The sequence below is a fragment of the Vollenhovia emeryi genome, unplaced genomic scaffold (assembly GCF_000949405.1).
Source record: "Vollenhovia emeryi isolate VEMERY1.0 unplaced genomic scaffold, V.emery_V1.0 DF939121.1, whole genome shotgun sequence".
NCBI lineage: Eukaryota > Metazoa > Arthropoda > Insecta > Hymenoptera > Formicidae > Vollenhovia > Vollenhovia emeryi.
Window position 1 is genome coordinate 1,795,216 of NW_011967245.1, and position 18,142 is coordinate 1,813,357.

At 44.6% G+C, this 18,142-nt stretch overlaps 2 protein-coding genes across 7 annotated transcripts in view; one reads left to right on the plus strand and one right to left on the minus strand.

Moving 5' to 3' along the window:
• Nucleotides 1–18,142, plus strand: part of LOC105570204 — a 59,106-nt gene that overhangs the window by 1,241 nt on the left and 39,723 nt on the right. Inside the window, exons 3-5 of one of the 6 annotated variants that reach the window (XM_012027235.1) lie at nt 322–392; nt 9,374–9,585; nt 9,685–9,863. In XM_012027235.1, the coding sequence (XP_011882625.1) occupies nt 330–392; nt 9,374–9,585; nt 9,685–9,793 (384 nt within the window). In that variant the 5' untranslated portion in view covers nt 322–329 and the 3' untranslated portion in view covers nt 9,794–9,863. Of the gene's footprint in view, nt 1–309; nt 393–454; nt 498–8,256; nt 8,523–9,373; nt 9,586–9,684; nt 9,864–18,142 lie in introns of those variants that run through there. The other 5 variants (XM_012027236.1, XM_012027239.1, XM_012027237.1 and 2 more) reach the window with 5 other exon arrangements.
• Nucleotides 1,665–4,965, minus strand: LOC105570205. Its single transcript, XM_012027241.1, has one exon. It carries the CDS (start codon nt 4,963–4,965, stop codon nt 1,840–1,842), a length of 3,126 nt encoding a protein of 1,041 aa, XP_011882631.1. The 3' UTR covers nt 1,665–1,839.

The window sequence follows — 18,142 nt, forward strand, 5'->3', positions numbered from 1 at the left end:
GTTCCGGGAAATGTGTGGCCAATCAACTTGCAGCTATTTCATAAAGGCTACAAGTTGATCGACTACGCATTTCTCAAAGCTAGAACTTGGACCAAGTTCTGGCATCGTGGACACAGGGTTTTGTAGAAGTGAATGAAAGTTGTTCCGAATACAAAGAAATTGCTGTTGCATTCGAAAAAGAGCCTCAGTAATCGGCGACATAAGAGCGAGAGTTCTTTTTGTACTCCTAGGAATGTTTTTAGAAACGGAAGTGGATTGGAAAAAGAATTCATTTCATACTTTGGGAATTCGAGAAGAGTTTTAACATAATATTTATTTCAGATTGCAGAATGTATCCTGGATGTGGCGAAAGAGAAGGATGCGCAGTTACATTCGACGTGGGAATCGGCAAGGTAGGATGACATGTTCAAGCTTGATACAATGTAACTTTATTAGCATGAATACGGCGATGTAGGCGCAGCGACAGGTGTACGAAATGGAGCGACACTGGACAGTAGGAAGTTACAACTGAGACCAGTGCAGTTTCGGCAGGTTTAATTCCCGGCGCCACTTGTGCAAAGAAAGAAACGTTTTATTCGCGAGTGAGCTTGAGGCCCGCAATAGGCGACGAACGAATACGAACATTATCGGTTCTCGATAGAGATCGACGACGAGACTCTAAGTCGATATCATTGATTTTATTTTCTTACGAAATAATCCGGCAGAACATAATGATAAACACGTCGATACGTATAGTAGGTAATATGCATAGTCGACCCTCGAATTCAACTCGTTATTCGACCAATAATCGCGTCTTCAGGTTTTCCAATATTTCGGCCATCCTGTTCTCTAGGTCGTTCCGTCTTTGCATCTCTTCTCTTTTCTCCTGTAACATACGCACAGAGGAAGAATACTTTCATGTATAAGCAAGAGTTGAGCGACGTAAAATATCTTCTATCTTGTTAGAAACCCATTCCATTCGATTCTTAGTTTTTAACAAATATTTAATTTCAGACACGCTCGCACACGTGCCATACTTTTATCTCGATTTGAAAGAATTTAAAGTGAAGTAACTAAATTGCAGGTTCGATTTATATCATGCAGAAATATATTGAGAAGCATTTCTGAAGTAAAACACAATTGTTTCTGCTTACGTCAAAACGTCTAAAGTCCTATGGTTTATATTATAAATAATTTGGCCTAAAATGAATAGAGTATTTAAATTGAACAATCTTTTCCATTTTTTCTTATGAGAAAGACATTTTCTTGATTGCACGTATTGGTGTGCGTGATTTTACGTATTTCACACCTGGCCTGCACAGACTATTAATATTATTATCGATAATCTATTAGTTTTCTTTTCTATATTACGTCTTACGTATTTCGTTCTTACACTGTAAAAAAATATGTAAAATTACATGCAAAATAAGTGTAGCGATTACACTATTAATTAACGAAAATGTATAAATTTGCGTACTTTTACAAAAATTGTTTTTTTTATTCTTTGTTACAAGAAAATTGTAAAATTTACAATATTAAAAGCAAGCGGTTTACTTTTTATATAAGGTAATAATTTTACCTACAAGGTGTAAATTTACCGACGTATGTAAATATACACCTTTAAGAGATGGTCCCAATATTAGATAATTGTAATTTTACATGTAATTTTACAGTGTACACAAGAGAACCGTTAAAATTAAACTTGAGTACAGCTCGAGAACGTCAGCAGCGGATGCTACGTAAAACAACGTGACGAATTTCTCGTGCCGCGAAGTAGGTCTCATTAGTTGCGCGAATGAACAAAATAACAACGCTTCGCCGCACACTAATAATGTACTTGAATTCTACGTAACGTTACAATCAGAGATTGCGTATAAAGTCCACGTAGTGGATCGGCCCGTTCGGCTTTAATTGCCGGCGTTCCGACACTCTCAAGGTCGCCACTTTGTTCCGGTACTCTCTGACTTTGGCTTTCTCCGTATCATTTTCCGGTTCATCGGCGTGTTTCACGATACTTTCGTCATCGTGGTGATAAGCGGCCGGTTCCGGTGCGACGAACACGTCCGATTCCCCCGCAGTTTTGCCGTTCTCCTCGGCAACTTTCGTTGCGTCGCCGCTTTCGCTTCCGAAGCTATAATCGTCCTTGCTGAAGCCGAAGAAATCGTGCGCGCTCTGGGGATCGTCGAACGGTTTGCTCTCCGGGATCGGAGGAGGGTCCGTCTCCTCGAGTCGCGGAGTCTTTGCCTCTTCCTTGTCCTCGCGCCGGTCCTCTTTCGCCGGCGGGCTCTTTTGTCTTCTCAGCCGCGAGTGACGCGGCCTTTCCGGCGGTCCGTTTTGCGTCCTCTGACTCGAAGGCTTGATATTTTGTAACTGTGCGAAGACTGGTCGAGGAGACTGCACCTCGGCCGTATTGCCCGGCGACTGCGGTCGGTATATTCGGTTCGACCAGTTTTCCGCGTTAGGGATTTGACTTCTCACCTCAATACTGATCGGATCCTCGACCTGAGCGGTGCGTTCTCCATGAATATATTTATAACGATCGAGATCGTTCGCTGGAACCTTCTGAGACTGATAGTAATAGTCGCGGGGTGTATTCGTGGTCCCATTCCGATTGTACTCGGTGCTATTAGGTCTCGCTTGGACGATCTGCTGATTGGCGCTCTGCTGGGCGACGTAGACTTGGTCTAGCGGACGCGTAACCTCGGCGCTCGGACGGGGAACTTGACTCCGCGGGTTTATCGCTTCGTTCGGGAAGTAGTAAATGTTATAGGGATGTCGGTACGGATACTCCGGATTACCAACGACCACGAGGTAACCGGAAGGCTGTTCCGAGGACTTGTCACGCGCGTCTTGCGCCGCGACTCCCTTCACGACGTGCTGGTAATATTTCGGGGCGTAGTTCTGCGGATAATAGTCTGGCGGGACGACGCTGTTCGCCGGCTCCGTAGTGTCGAAGGCGTAGTCGAAAGGCGGCGGCCACACCTGCAGCTCTTTGTGCTCGCCCTCGTGCAATTGCCGTGGCCTTTCGGGCAAGCCGATCTGCGGAACCAGGCTCTCCACGAGGACCGTCCGCGTGGGAGCCGCGTTATCCTCGCTCAGCCGGCCGTCCGTCGATTCGTCCGCCTCTTTGTAGTTGAGCTGCCGCGTGGTCGCTTGCTGCACCCTGTCGTTCGCGTCGATGTAGCGCACGGGCACGACCAGAGGCATGTATCTCGCGAAATCGTCCTCTTCCCGCGACCTGGCGTTCTCCTGCAGTCTTTCGTCGCGACTCGGCCCGCTCGGTCTTCGTCCCCTCTCGTCCTCCTTGTCACGGAGACGTCCCGGTCTAGGTGTCCGCGATCCCGTCGTCGTGCGATTTTGGACTCCGCCGCTCTGCCTGTCGCTTCTGTCCTCTTCGCTCTCGGCATTCAGGTCGTATTCCTCGTACTTGTTCTCCGGCAGGGCGTATTCATCCCTGAGCTTTTGCAGCCTGGCCAAGTGCTCGTCGTAACCGTCGTCCTCGGCGGACGTCTCTCCGCCGCCGATTTCCTCCCTCGACGCGTCCTCGGGCCGGGCTCTCTGCGAATCGTCCGCTTCAACGTACGGATGCTTGAACATACTTATGTAAGCGGCGATTCTGTCGTCCTCCAGTTTCTTATTGTCCAGCACCTCGCCGTAACTGTCGCGGATCACTTCGGGGTTATTCTCGTGAAAGTAGTCGCCGATAGGCAGCTGCCGATTGTATCCCCCTTCCACGTACTTGTTCAAATCTCCCGGTCGCTTGTATCCGTTGAACTGTCTGTTAGAATCGTCGTCGTAGCTCGGATACTCCTCGCTCTGCCCCTTCGCCTCCTTCGACGGTTCCTTCGAGGACTCGCCCGAGAGATTTTCCTGGCTGGCGTACTCCTCGTATCTTTCCGCGGAGCCTTCGTCCTCCTCGTCGTCACGCGCCGGTTTCCTCTCTTCCGTTGACTCGTGCTTGGAAGAAGCTTGGTCACGATTTCTGCCGGCGATCTCCTTCTCGCGGTTCCTGTGTCTCTCCTTCATTTCCTCCTCGTTGTAGCGAGCGCCTTTGTCGCGATTCCTTTCCTCCTCCTGCTGCTCCAGCTTTTTGACGCGCTCTTCTTGCTTGCGCAGCAGCTCGTTGCGCCGGTCGTTCTGCTGCTTGTCCCGGCTAGGCTCGTCGACGTACAATTGATGAGTGTACTTGCCCATCGGTTTCCTCACGTCCTTCTCGTCATAGATGTCTTTCTCCTCCACCGTGTATCGTTCTGTGTCCTCGTTACTCCTGTATACCATCTCTTGCTCCTTTCGAACCGGTGCCTCCGTACTCTCGCTCGAGCCGCTCATGGAAACCGGCGCGGATAGATGTGACAGCCCGAGTTCCTCGAGGGACATAGTAGCCGGTAGAAGCTCGGGCGCGATCGGCAACGGGATCTTGACGAAGAACGGCGCCAGCAGAGGCGGTCTCGTCGGCGAGCTCGTCCTCGGGTCCACCGGGACCTTCGCGGGCGGCATCGAGGGCCGCGCTGTCGTCGTCGCGTTACCTCGACGGCCGTGAAAGATCTGCTCGTATTGCCGAAGGTGTCCCAGAATGTCGGAATTATTGCCGAGGTTCAGCACGCCGGTGAACCTGATGGTTTCCTGCTGCCTCGGCACCGTGGCGTTCTTGGGCTGGGAAGACGCGGTCTGCTGCCTCACGTCGACCGCCTTGGACGCGGCGGGCGCCGTGACGTTCGGGTTTGGCAGCGAGGCGAACTGAATCGGCGTCACCGTGTAACCGAAAATCTGGGCCAGGCCCGACAGCAGGAGGCCGAGAGCTCTCTTGTCGCGAGGGGTCTCTGTGGCCTGTCCGTCGACCCCATCGGCCTCCCGGGGTATAGGGATTCTCAGTAGATCGTCGACGTGCGCCAGGGCCCCGAACTCTGCGCTTTCCTCCGACTGCACCTCGGACGCGCGCGCGACGCACAGTAAATATAGGACGAATATTTTAGCACGCAATCCCATCGTGGAAGACACCTCTAGTGGACGCTCGGAGACGATCGCATGTCGCACGGTGGATCGAGCTACGTGTTCAGTTTTAACTTTGTTGAACGCGCTTCCGTTACAACAAGACTTTTATCCGACAAAATTGCACATTCTGTTTTAGTGTCTAACGTCACACGAATCACTATCGTAGTATTTTCATTAGGAAATGAGCAATAGGCTACATAGGCAGGTGACTTAGAGCTGGTAGAAAATATTATCGCGATATCGTAGCCGGAACGCGCTAAACCTTCGTGTCCCAGAACCCCGCGAGGACTGCCGGCCGATTGCGGCGACGTGGCTGTCGTTAAACAATGATTTGACGGGCGGGGATAAATTTTTGCATAATATCGGAAAGAAATGTCGAGTTTCTCTTGAATTGCACGGGCCCACTCGTTGATTTGCGACAACTGAAGCGGTACGACGCAATGCGGGAACGAGCGCGCGAATTGGTGTGTCGCCGCTAAAGAAGCGGGCGCAAGAACAATTAGGCGCGCTCATGCGACTCTGGATAAATTCCCCCGTGGTTTAATTGCACGCTCAAAGGTGTGATACGCCTGTCGCAATATTCCACAATTTTCAGAAGAACCGTAGAGCTACGCTGGACTCGTAGCTTTTTGTCGTTGGCGGTAATTGGGCTTTGTTGGAAATAGAAAAATGGGGAGATTATCAAATAATCGAATTATTATTCTGTATGTTCGTTCTAACAATGGTGCGCTAATTGTGCACTATTCTGGTATTTTTAACGCTACAGAGAAATACTTAAAAAATGGAGAGTACTTTTTATATAAAAATACTCTGGTGGGTTTGGAAACCCACCACGAAAGAGGCTTCAACTAACTGAGCTATTAAAAATTATGACAGACTTGTCGTGCATGCTTGCATTTTTTTTTATTACCTTCCTAAGTGAAAGGAGATTCACCGGTGCGTGTACAAGCGTAAAATTAATTTGTATTTGCTACCGGCATCTCAGATTCTTGACTTACGATAGCTTGTCTAATAAATGCAAAAATATCCCCGTTTGTTCCGTCGGGAGTCGCCAATGTGAAGAAAAATAATTGTTCTCGTAACGAACTTTCTTACATCCAGGTCGACAACCTTTATCATTTTAGAATCTAAAATAAAAAGCGAGTGTTATTAAGAGCTACACCACCGTAACTCGAATTAAGCGATGGAGAAGCGATATTGACTTTGACGAAGTAAAAATTTTCTCGCATATTCTACATTTTAAAAGCGCTTCCTAAAAAAGTGCTACATTTCGAAAGAAGTGAGCCGCATTTTAAATATATGAACTAATAAAAGCATAATCTATTTTCGAAAAGAGGCGTCAAATTTGAGAAAATTCTTGTACCAGCAGCGAACTCTATACTGGAACACCTACTGCCGTGTTAAGAAGATGGATAGAGTGAGTCAGATAGGTGCACCATCTTTCTAGTAGTTGTGATTGGTCAACGAGTTTTCATCTCACCTTAGTGAAATAATGAGATAGAAAATCGTTGACCGATCAGAACTAGAAAGAAATGCAGATGGAACCCACCGAGGGGTAAACCGCTGAGGGCATTGTGGTATATTTGCGGCATTACTAGGCACTTTTTGAGCATTAGGCTTTACTGGGGCATTATAAAGATATAAAAAAATAACATAAGATAAAGTAACGCCCACTGGGCATTGATAGGCATTGGTGTACACGATTTTGGTCAGCGGTTTGCCCACTTGTCCGTCCCTCTCTGTCCATCTTTTCTTATTTGAGTAGATACTTCAGCATAGTATAAAGTTCACTGTGTACTAGTCTCAACTGTTTCATAATATTAGACATTTGTATCGACGAACACGAAGTTTTTACCCGAACGAAAATTTTTGAAATTTGCTTAAAGAAATAAAGAATTAATTTAGATGTAAGCATCCATGGCGGAATATTATATAAAATATACGTGTTTCCATACGCGAGCATTTCTAGAAAAAATGATTACGTTGTACGCGACGACAATCGACTGCGGCAATAGGAAGACGGGGATTTACGGCGGTATTGCGAAAGACAGCTGATGACAGTAAATATCAATTCGAGGCATCGTTTGTCGCGTCCACTCGACGTCGACGCGTCGCGTTTGCTCGGACATTTCCTACCTCGGGCTTTCGTAAGCAGGCGGGAGCATACAACCTGGTTTCTGGCCAGAGAAAGTCGCCGTTTCCTAGTGTGGCGACGACAAAACCGCTTAGGACGACGATCCGCGAGGGAGGGATGGGATAAAAACTCGCGCCGGGCGTTTAAGGAAGGGCTTCGCGATTGCATAACGTTCTTAACGCGTTCGACATTACGTGACGTTGGATGGACTCGGAATACTACGTGAACGACGCAACGTGAACGGCAAGTGCTGCTTTAATTGAACGGCGATGTAAGCGACGCGGCTATTTTCACTTGGTTTGACGACATTTAGCTCCTAAAGATTCAACCGTGAAATAAGAAATTGAGAACGCACAATCATTTTCATAAACGTAGCTACGTTGCGAATTAATGTGTCGAGAGCGCAGCTGTTGCTGAATGAAATCGATTAGTACGGTCACGAACAATCACGCGGCCGAATATTGCATATAATGCAAAGATTTCACGGCATTGTATTGCAATCTTACTACATGGCGGCACGCTTTTATTCAATTCATTATGATATCGGTTGCATTGATCATTAATAATGACTCATTTTTCATTCTAAATTCGCATAAGAAGCTAATTAAAAAATGTGAAACTCTGTAATGAACGAGTAATAGTATAATGAACATTTTAGTTTTTCACAAATTTGCATTGTCAGTTACTTAAGGAGAAAATTTATCTCCTAGTTAAAACAACGACGCTATAAAATAACTTAGAGGCAAAATTCCCTTGAATTCTTGTTGAAATCTTACGCTATCGTAAATCTCTACAATGTATTCTTTCACAGAGATCGTCTCGCGAAAGTGAACAGTCACAGTGTAACGGTGATAGCTCGTCAATATTTTTGCCTGGTTCTTTGTTGTCGCGTGAAAGTATAACATTTTTATTTCTTACACAATAATTAAGAGGCCATTCTCTTCCTTTCAACGTCGTATTTGGCGTAACATCATTCGTGCAATTTTTATCACGTCATTTTACGCACTGCACTATATTCGGATACTCGCTGCGATATTCGTACATCGTGAAAAACAAGCGACAAAATGAGTTTCCCATTTGTCCTGTATACATCGTGCATTCACAGTCCGAAGAGATCAATCGTGCGGTCGTTATGTCTAACGATTCTTTAGATGGGAGTGGTCTTGCCGAGCTACTGGTCGGGATGCTAGTTGTACCTGCGCGCATACCGGTGGATCTAGTATTCACCATAAATTTAGCAAACGACTTGTATAAGAAACCTGGTATAAAAGAAGTGTCAACCCCTTGAACGCTATCAGTTTGTGCGCACCACTCTTAACATGAAGCTGCTGGTAAGCACATTTAATTCGTGTACAATGCAGTCGAAAGTCATTTTTCCCCCGGTAATTCGATTGCGCGAGACGTAGACATAGTAAATATAGACTGAGCGTCCCGTTGAATAAGCTGAAGCTTGTGAAGAGAGAGACAGAGAAGACTTAAGAAGACTTTCTCTCTCTGTCGCACCATCGTGACAAAGGAGGCGCAGGCACGATTCTTTTACGATTTCTCTCTCACTCTCCACAAGCTTCAGCTTATTCAATCTGACGCTCAGTCTACATTTACTATGGCGCGAGATAACACCTTCGATATCATCGAGCTTATCGTTCTTTTATGCTCGTAAAATTATTTTCAATGAGACATGACTAAAATTTACACATTTCGGAGAATACGTGTACTTAGATACACATATACGTATACAAATTTACGAAGAGCGCAATATATTGTACTTTGTGTTATAAAAAGATAGTGGAGGAAAGTCCCCTATTATGAGACAGGCTTCTAACACGAGATAGTAGGCTTTCAACATCCAAATTCAATCGCAAATCTTTTCTCGCAACGTTGACACGAACCAACAACGAATTTTCCACTAAACACATTTCACTGCAAGGGCAATAAATTCACGGTGGAGCCAACAGACGATGTCTACTGATTTAGCAGAAACCCTGCTATCTCATATTAAGAGCTTGTCTCATAACAGGGGACGCTTCTAATAATTAATTTCGCAAATCTGCTTTGCTCGTAACAAATTTTAATAAAATTTCGATTCGGTCGAAAACAAATGCTATCTTTGATTGGATTCTTTACGTCACACTATTGTAGTTACTGTATCACTGATCGCGATAGATTTTAAACAACAAAACGACCGTCCAGCTTGGAATGTCTCACGCGGTCGCAAGTCGTTCGCTAATTATGGTGATTCACAGTCGCACTGTCACACGATTGTTTTAGCTTTTGTTGTCGTTGATCATTCTCGTCTCCGGAGACGAGAGCCTCGTCGCCGGAGGCACAGCCGACGGCAGTGGCGTGCCATCGCAGGTGACCACTGTTCTACAAGCTCAACCGAGCGCCCAGGAGGTCACGGGAGAAAAGAGACTGGGGAAGAGAAGCTACAGCTTGCTCTCCGTGCCCTACGCGAGCACTTACACTCCCGCGCTGCCGTGGTAAATAGTACAGATAAATATCTTGTCAACGGCGCGAATGTAAAAATCTCGAGGCAGCCATTTGGCGCTGACAGCTGATTTATGCGTTCAATTTCTCAGGTATCGATTGGGCGGATTGAGTAGCTACGGATTGTACGGCTACGGTTGGTATCCGGGCTGGCCGTTGTCGTACGGTGGTTGGCACGGTGGTTGGTACAAAGGGTGGTAAATTTCGAGATTGAGGCGACTGTCGCTAGGAAAGTACGCATTCCGATTTCTTGGCACTTTTTTTAACATTCCATAATTTGCGAGTGTCACAGTTCGCGTGACCCGTAATTTGTCAACACGTCGGAGGAAGCGACGCGTGACGAGAGAGAAAGAGAGAGAGACGCGTTTACTTAAAATTTAGATTCTATAATAATTAAGGAGTTTGGTTGAAGAACGAATTAAGTCGACTCAAGCTGTCTCTTCGTATTCTATAAAAGGTAAGCTTCGCAATTGTATTCGACAGATGAATTTTTATAAAAGGTGCACTTGGAATCTTACAGTTTGGTCAATAAATACGTAAGTTTTCAATTTCGGAGCTTTGAGTGTAAAATTTTTAAACGAAACCTTAAGCTGATCTAAGTGTCTTTCCATTAAACTCCTCAATTGTTAGTGGGTATTGTGGAGATTTCGCACTGGCGGTGCCAGTTACTTGTAATCGCGTGTTAATTATAAGACAACGCTCGATCACTCGCAAACAGTAGAAACGTTAAAACTAAATAAAGACTTAAAAAGAAGGCCAAGTTGTATTGTGCGCATACCTTCAATCGTTTTTCTATGTAAGTCGCCAATATTTCCTCACATGTGGTTAGATTCTTGTCCGTGTCCTATGTAAACAAACCAAGCAAAATCCCTTTTTAAGATCGTGGACAAAATAACTAGTTTTACAAATGACAAAGAAAAATCTAATTTCTTTAGTCATTTGTCATTTCTATAGATAGACCTTTAGTATGCATGTCAGTTCTTTGATCTTTTGTAACTTGACTTGCTCGTGGTTGACGGTCCGTGGAACGTTGCACATCCGGTGAGATCCGTACATTTCAAGACGCGAGACAGGTAGTCCGACGGTGCTTAATGGTTTTAGAAGTGCATGTCACTTGTTCGCAACAGTACGTATTCTCATGCGCGAGCTACGCAGAGGGTTGCTTAGGAACGAGACAGCAACAAATATTATCGGCTTTCCAATTAGGATACTTTTTATGTTTCGCATTTCAATTTCTCACGCTCCACCCTGGCGAGTAATAACTTTATCGCAACGTGCGTCCGAAGGATTGTAATTTTTTTAATTCACTTTTCGTTGTTAAACTATATATCATCGGCTGATCCGAGAGTTTCTGTCTGCAATGTTGTCATCTACAGCGAATACTGCGATCCTCCACCCGGTGGATAAGTCGTCCCCCTCTTCCGCAGCGCGTTTATTACTTCAGCCGAGCACACGCTGTATTTTTATGATTTTTAATGGGGTAATAGAGGGGAAATAATTGAAACGTTCGAAGTGATTGAAAAATTTCAGCGAATAAAATATTTTCTTAAGTTTGCCTAGTACCGCAATGATAGTTCCCTGCGTTATCCATCTCACTGCTTGCACCCCTTCTTTGTTAGAGGGCAGCCGGGACTCACGTAAAATCGATTCTGCCCCTTTTCCGCAGGGATGGATCCGCGTAGTTATTTGGCAAACCCACGGACCCGATATATTGCGATATATTCACGTACATTTGTATATTATATACATTCATATATACACAATTTAATAATGCTATAAACCTTCGAGGAAAAATGAAAACAAGATATAATCTAAGCTAAAAATAATAGAAATAGGAATAGGATTCTTATACATATATTTATTATAATTTATAGGATACACAGTCAGTTTTGTTTGTATCTTTTAATAAAAAAAACGTCTCTGCTACTGGTGCAATGACGTAATATAATCGTCAAAATGTCGTTAACGAGATGAATATTCAAGCGCATTTGATTACAGATATATTCTTACTGGAAATTAATTCAATTTAATTATTGAGATTGAATTTAATTAGATATAAAGTTCTTTAGGACGTTGCACAACACAATCAAGATCTCTTTTATTACCTATGAAGCAACAATTATATCTAACGAATCTTGGTCAGAATAGGAATTAATATTTGTTCTTGTTAGAAGTTAATTACATTTGTTTTAAAAAAATGCCAGTTTGCACTTTTAAAATACTACAACGTAAAGGGGATCGTACTCAAAGCTCACCGCGCGAAAGTCAAAGATCAACTGAATGCATACTTTGCGGTTGCGCGTTTATTGGCTCCATTGTGAACAGTGACAGAAAGAGGGAAGAGCGGCAGCATCTCCCTCCGGATGGACCAGTTCTATTATCCTCCGCGACTGACCGCAAAAAATCAGAAAATAAGAGTCAAAGGCTAACTGGGTGCGTTTTGTGGAACGGTGTTTGTGTACGTTCGAGTGGACAGTGGTCATTGTTCCGGGGGGCAGCATCCCTCGCTGGCTGGACCAGTTTTCCGTGCGGGCACGAGCCCGCGATGATGAGTCAAGAATAACCCGAAACAGGACCTCTCGTTACGCGAGCGAACAGGTTTCGTCGAACGGGCGGCCACGAGGCGCGCACAGTCCGTCGGGGAAAACAGCTCGTGATCTGCATCAAGTGAAAACTGGTCCACAGTTCAGGCCCCCCGGCTCAGCAGCTCCGGTGTTGTTCACGTGCGATCTGGCCGAGATCAGAGATCAGACTCTCAAGAAAAGCAACGAGCTCCAAATACGAGAGTGGGAACAGGTTCCGCTGAATAAACGGGATCACGATCTTCAACCGCGCATCGGAAATGTAGAGCAGGTGGAATATTTAGATCTGCGAGCGTGTTACGGGAAAAAATTTCTTCGTTACATTAATGATGAAGTAATAGACTTGTTTGAAAAAGTGATCGATTTGACCGCGCGCGAACTTGCGTCCGTTAATTTGAACGAGACGTGAAGGTATGAGGCGTAAAATATAAATGTGCATTAAATATATTGTTGTCTTGGAAAATGACGTAAACAAAAGTTGAAAGATATAATTAAAATTGTTTTTTTTACAAAGCGTTGCATCGTGTTACGACTTCGATTATTTAAACTCACTATTTTAACATGTGAATTATATTGAAATCAAGACACGCGTTTACGACAATGGAGTAATACTACATGTCTGGAAAATAACGCCACTTAAAACGTCGCCTTAAATTTTACTAAACAATTAATTAGCCGACTTCGACAAACGCGTAATTAGGAAGCGAAAATTACTAACGGAACCGCCAATTTTGATCTGCTTATTAAGAGCATCCGCCATCGCAGAATCTTGTATTATATTTTTCGAAGAGAGCACTGCCGTCGAGCGTCAAATAAAGAATACGATAAAAGGGATTGTACGCCGAGCCTAGGGACAAAGAACACGCGGTACTCAATCAAAAGGACGCGAAAACAAAGGCCGATGACGTGTGTGTCACATGAGACGTCGAAACCAGCCCACATTGGCCACTTCTTTCACCTGTCCATCACTCCCTGTCCTCTAAAGAGGACGCTTCTGAAAGAGGACATTTGCGTTTCCGCGCTCGTACCAGCCATTGTACGCCTTTATCGGCCGTTTCATGCTCTTCTCCGTTGGCAGTTCGCTTCACTGGCGACCGTGCGTTAGGGAATGCATATCTGACGTGGGAGACGAAATAATTGTACGCTGTACCTTCGGCTGTAATCGGACTTGGCGCTATCGACCCGCAGCAGCGACCTCTTATCGATATTTTTATTTTATGGATATTAAAAGACGAAAAATTACAAAGGATATCCGTTCGCAAGTCTCCTTAAAGTCCCTCCGTTTTAATTTCAAAGTTCACCCTTTATTACTTGCTACCGTTTTAAAGTTTCACTTTTAATAACATTGTGCATTTTTACTCAGCTACGAATGTTAAATTTGCCCTGCTAATTCGTATTATAAATAAATGAATTGAACCTCTAATTAATTCGCATTAGCGGGACGTCTTATCGTTCAAGATTATATACGTTGGGGGGGAGAGCGAATTTGTAGAATGCGTAAGTTTGACATGACGACCGGCTTAATGAGGGATGCTGGTAGAGTGGCTGGTAAATATGAGCGGTAGAAAGAATAGTGCAGGAAACTTCCTCTGTCGAGTTAATTTCAGCTTCGGCTACGAGAACCTGTTTCCCGCGGGGGGGCCATGAAAGGGTCTCGCTACCTACACAGCACATTACCTCCATTCGTATCGGTAACGAGGTCGACTTTACTCCGCAGCACTCTTCCTCCGGGACGGGGGGGGGGAGGGGGGTGGGCGAGGGGGTCATAGACGCGCGCGTGGTATTACCGGGACACCCCGTACATAGGGAGGGCGTATTTGTTTTACTGCCTGGCTGCCGGCATTGGTTGAGAACGTGCTCCGCATTCTTGAAATCGTGCCACCCTTGTTACGGCATAGACTCTCCACCATCGTTTCCCTTCGCCCCTTCACCTCGCCATCAAACCCGGCTCTTTTCCTCGTCGCCGCGACCATCATAAGAAGGATCGTTGTCGATCCGCCTCCCCCCCCCCTCCCACCCCCTCCTCCCTCTCGTACGTCCTCCCTCGTGCGATCGTAAAAAATTCTTAACTCCTGTAGTAGTCTCTGCAATATGCATATAAGTGCGCTATACAGAACATGCTCTACAAGATGTTTTTCAAACCGAGGGGCATCCGTCCGTTCGCCGAATGCAACAAGATGGTCTTATAAATGTAAATATTAGGATAAAAGCAAAATTCTCTATTATTTTCGAAAACTGGCCAGTAAACTCTGAAGTTATTCATCATTTACTACGTTATGACATAATGACGATAATATATCCCTTTCAAAGGACCTGGAGTACATCTGGGATTCTAGGAGATACACTTTCGCACTTGGCGTTGTAATCGTTAATAAGAAAAAGTGGTTGAAACCGGGCCATTAATCTTACAGTCTTTGCCGCTGTCAGGATCAGCATTAAAACGGGAAGATTGTCTCTTCGTCCCTTTCTTCGATGAGACTATAAAAATTTTTAACTCCTGCAATGGACACGAAGTGCTTCTGCAAAGACAGTGGAATACATTTTTCTGATTCGCGAAGGAAAATTTACTGCACTCGCTACTCTTGCAAAATAGTCCTTCTAATCTAATTGCGGTGGTTAATAAATGATTGGAAAGTATATTTATTTATTACTATATACTCAGTTTAGATACAATTGTGCAGTTCAATCACCGTCACTACTGCGACATCTTTTTTTATTTTATATGATTGTTGAAAAGTAATGTTTACTCCTTTCTTCCGGAGACGATTCTGCGTACTTTGAAATCCGTTGACGCGGCCACAAGCAACGTTGCTTTTCGCTATTCGCTATTACGTCTATCGTAAAATTGTTATCTCCTTTAATGGTTGATCGGCTCTCCTCGAGTCATCTCGGTCGGTGTCTGATTTTTCGATAACGGCGCATTGTCGCGCAGACACAGTCGTCACATTGCGGACTTAGACGGGGGAAACGGCGAAGGAAGAGTCCGGCGATTTCTGCCGATCCTAATTTACGGCCGGGATTTCAGGCGTTTATGTCTTTCCGATAAGGTCGTTCACGCAGATGCCAAGCCTGCACCGATGGATCTTCTTCATCCCGCGCTCCCACTTCCTCTTATTCCGCTCCTGTCGATTCTCGCGTGTCGATAGGACGCGACGAAATGTCAGAGCCGGAGTTCGTCTCGCGTCGTTCGCCGCTAACGAGAGCGGGCAGGAGCGAGGTGTCGATTCGTCAACGGCGCGCGATCGCGTTGGATTCGCGAAATTGCCAGCCATTCTTCCACGATTTTCTGCCAGAAATGATATTGATCGGCGCCCCGTAGAAATCGCGTGGATGTAAGATTTAACCGCTTCTCTTGCAAATAATAAAGCGCGACTCGCGATGCCTCGAGTGCATGGCACGAGTTCACCAAGTGCGCAAGTGAAAATCTCTTTCATCATTCATTGAGAACCAATGTCGTCTTGCGTTATTTATTTATCAAAAATATCTACGATGTATGTGTATAAATGTCAGTAATTTTAAACGGATAGCTGTAAGGAGACGCGAGACGAATTGTTTTGGACGTCTAACCGATCGGATGGAATTCGCAATAATATTTGTTCAAAGGACAAGCGACCGGAGATTCGCTTAAATTGGAAATTTTGCCTTTTTTCCGTCCACGGGAGGGTGTTAAATTCCCTGTGAGATTCGATTGGTCGGCGTTTTGCGGCGGGCAGAGATTTCCTGTCCGGAAGAATCGACACGATGGGTTTGTTCACGATTTTCTATCGGGCTGACGCTTCCTTGCCTGATTTTTCACGCTCTGCCAGTCCTCGGAACAAGTCAGACATATTTGCTTCGTAAGTTAATAAACTACGCAAATTAATATAATTTTTGTTGTAAATATTGATTGCACCTAATATGTTTCTATTATTAAACTGTAGTAAATAATGAAACATATTATAAAGTCAGTATACTTGTTAAATTATATTAAATTGTCGAAACAGAAAATGTGAAAGTAAAGAAAATAATCCGGCTTTTGGCTTGACATAAATATAATAACAATATTATCCTCTATGAAAAAATATTAGGGAGATTTAAATACTTTATAGACTTAAAATTTTTATAAATTTGATTTTATATGGAAGTTTTAATTGCTCGAATATAACCGATAACTCATTTAACGTTAGATGAGACAGTGTCCCTTTTTCGTGTCTAACCCTCGAATTTTTGATATAACATGTGGTCTTTGACCAGATAATCGTGTAAGGTTCGTTAATTATTGCTGGGTGGCCTCGCAGGTTGGGGAGTGAATCAGAGAATCGAAACCAAAATATTCATGGGTGAAGCTCGTCGTCGAGTAGAGTCACAGCGAGATACAAAAATAACCACTTCGTGACGTGTAAAATCATTTTGCGTTGCACAGTATGTCTAAATATGTGACTGATTGATTTGCAAAAAATACATAATTGATTTACCAAGTTTGACGCCTATTCTTACATTCTGCCGTTTCTATCTTTAACATAATCGAAATGACATTAGCATACATATTGAATTATATCATATTGCTCTCACCTTTGTTTTATACATTCATAACGATTATCGTATCTGTTACAATTCATTGTAATATCTTATTATTTTTATCTTAGGTATATTGCGAAATCATTTTGAAAATAAAATTTTAATAAACTGTGAGTTTCATTAAATTATTAAATTCAGTCAAACTCAGAGTTAAATAAAACGTTATGTTTCTTTTGTCAAAAAATCAGATGCTCGAGCATTTTTACCATATAAAAGTCAGATATAAACTGCGGCTAAAATAATAGATAAGAAGAAAATATGGAAGACTTGAGACATTCTGTAAATTCTTGTAACGTACAAAGCAAGGTATTTTTGTATCTTGAGATTACAAATTCAGTTATTAATATACTCAAATAACCTATATAACAATCATCTATAATGTAACGGGTACTCCGTTTCCATCTAGGTCAAAACGAATTGACCGAATGAATGATTAATTCGGAACGATTAATTTGATCTGCGACGATTCGATGCGCGCGCGCGCGCGCGCTGACAAGACTCGTTCCTTATCGAAGGACGCGAATTGTAAATGAGGCTATCGGCAGACCCACACTTCTTACTTTCGGCCACTATTCTGCGACGTCGACAAGGGGGTGCTCGCTAGGGTAGGAGGGGGCCGAGATGGCCAGAATTTATAGCGTCTTTGCGATGGGACCGGGATAGAAGCGGGAGGGGGTGGGGGGGGGGAGGGTAGGATGAGGCAGAGCCGCCCCTCAGACTCAATGTTTTCTGCAGGGAAAGTCGGAAGTCGAGCCGAACCCTGGCCAGGACTAGCCGTCTACCATACGTCTTGCTAACAGACCGAAGAGGTTTGGTCGTCGAAGCTGGGACGAAAAAAAATGCTGTAAAATTCACCCGCCGACTCAGCGAGCGCCTTCGCGCGGCACGTCCTCGATCGCGACGTCCCGGATCGACGTCCCGAATTTCGTGTCTTAAGTCGGCGCGGCGCGGGCGGGATGAATTTTCGAAGGGTCCCTGGCGCGGACAATTGGTGTCCGTTATCGGGTAGATTTAGTTGGACGAGCGGGTCCCTCCATTTTCCGAATGGACTTCTGACCCCACCATCCCATGGCGCACACGGGGATGCTTTTTATTAGACTCCGCCAGGATCACCCAGTATATCCGATCGCGCGCGCGTATGCGCGCCAGTGTCTCTGTGTATGCGTATAAATGTACGCGCGTGTTACACGTAGGACGAGCTCGTACATGCGAAGGCAGTGGCCATGTTCAGGGTGGAGGGACAGCCCCATTCGCCAAATTAACTGCGTTAGACCGGGGCCCCGGAATTCTTTACGCTTTCCTCGACCTACGACCGGCCATTTTACGCTGGATCTCGCGACGGAAACGATCGTCGTTCCTTCACCCTCGATTTTTTTTTCATCGCATTTTCCTCCACTTACCACGTGTAATT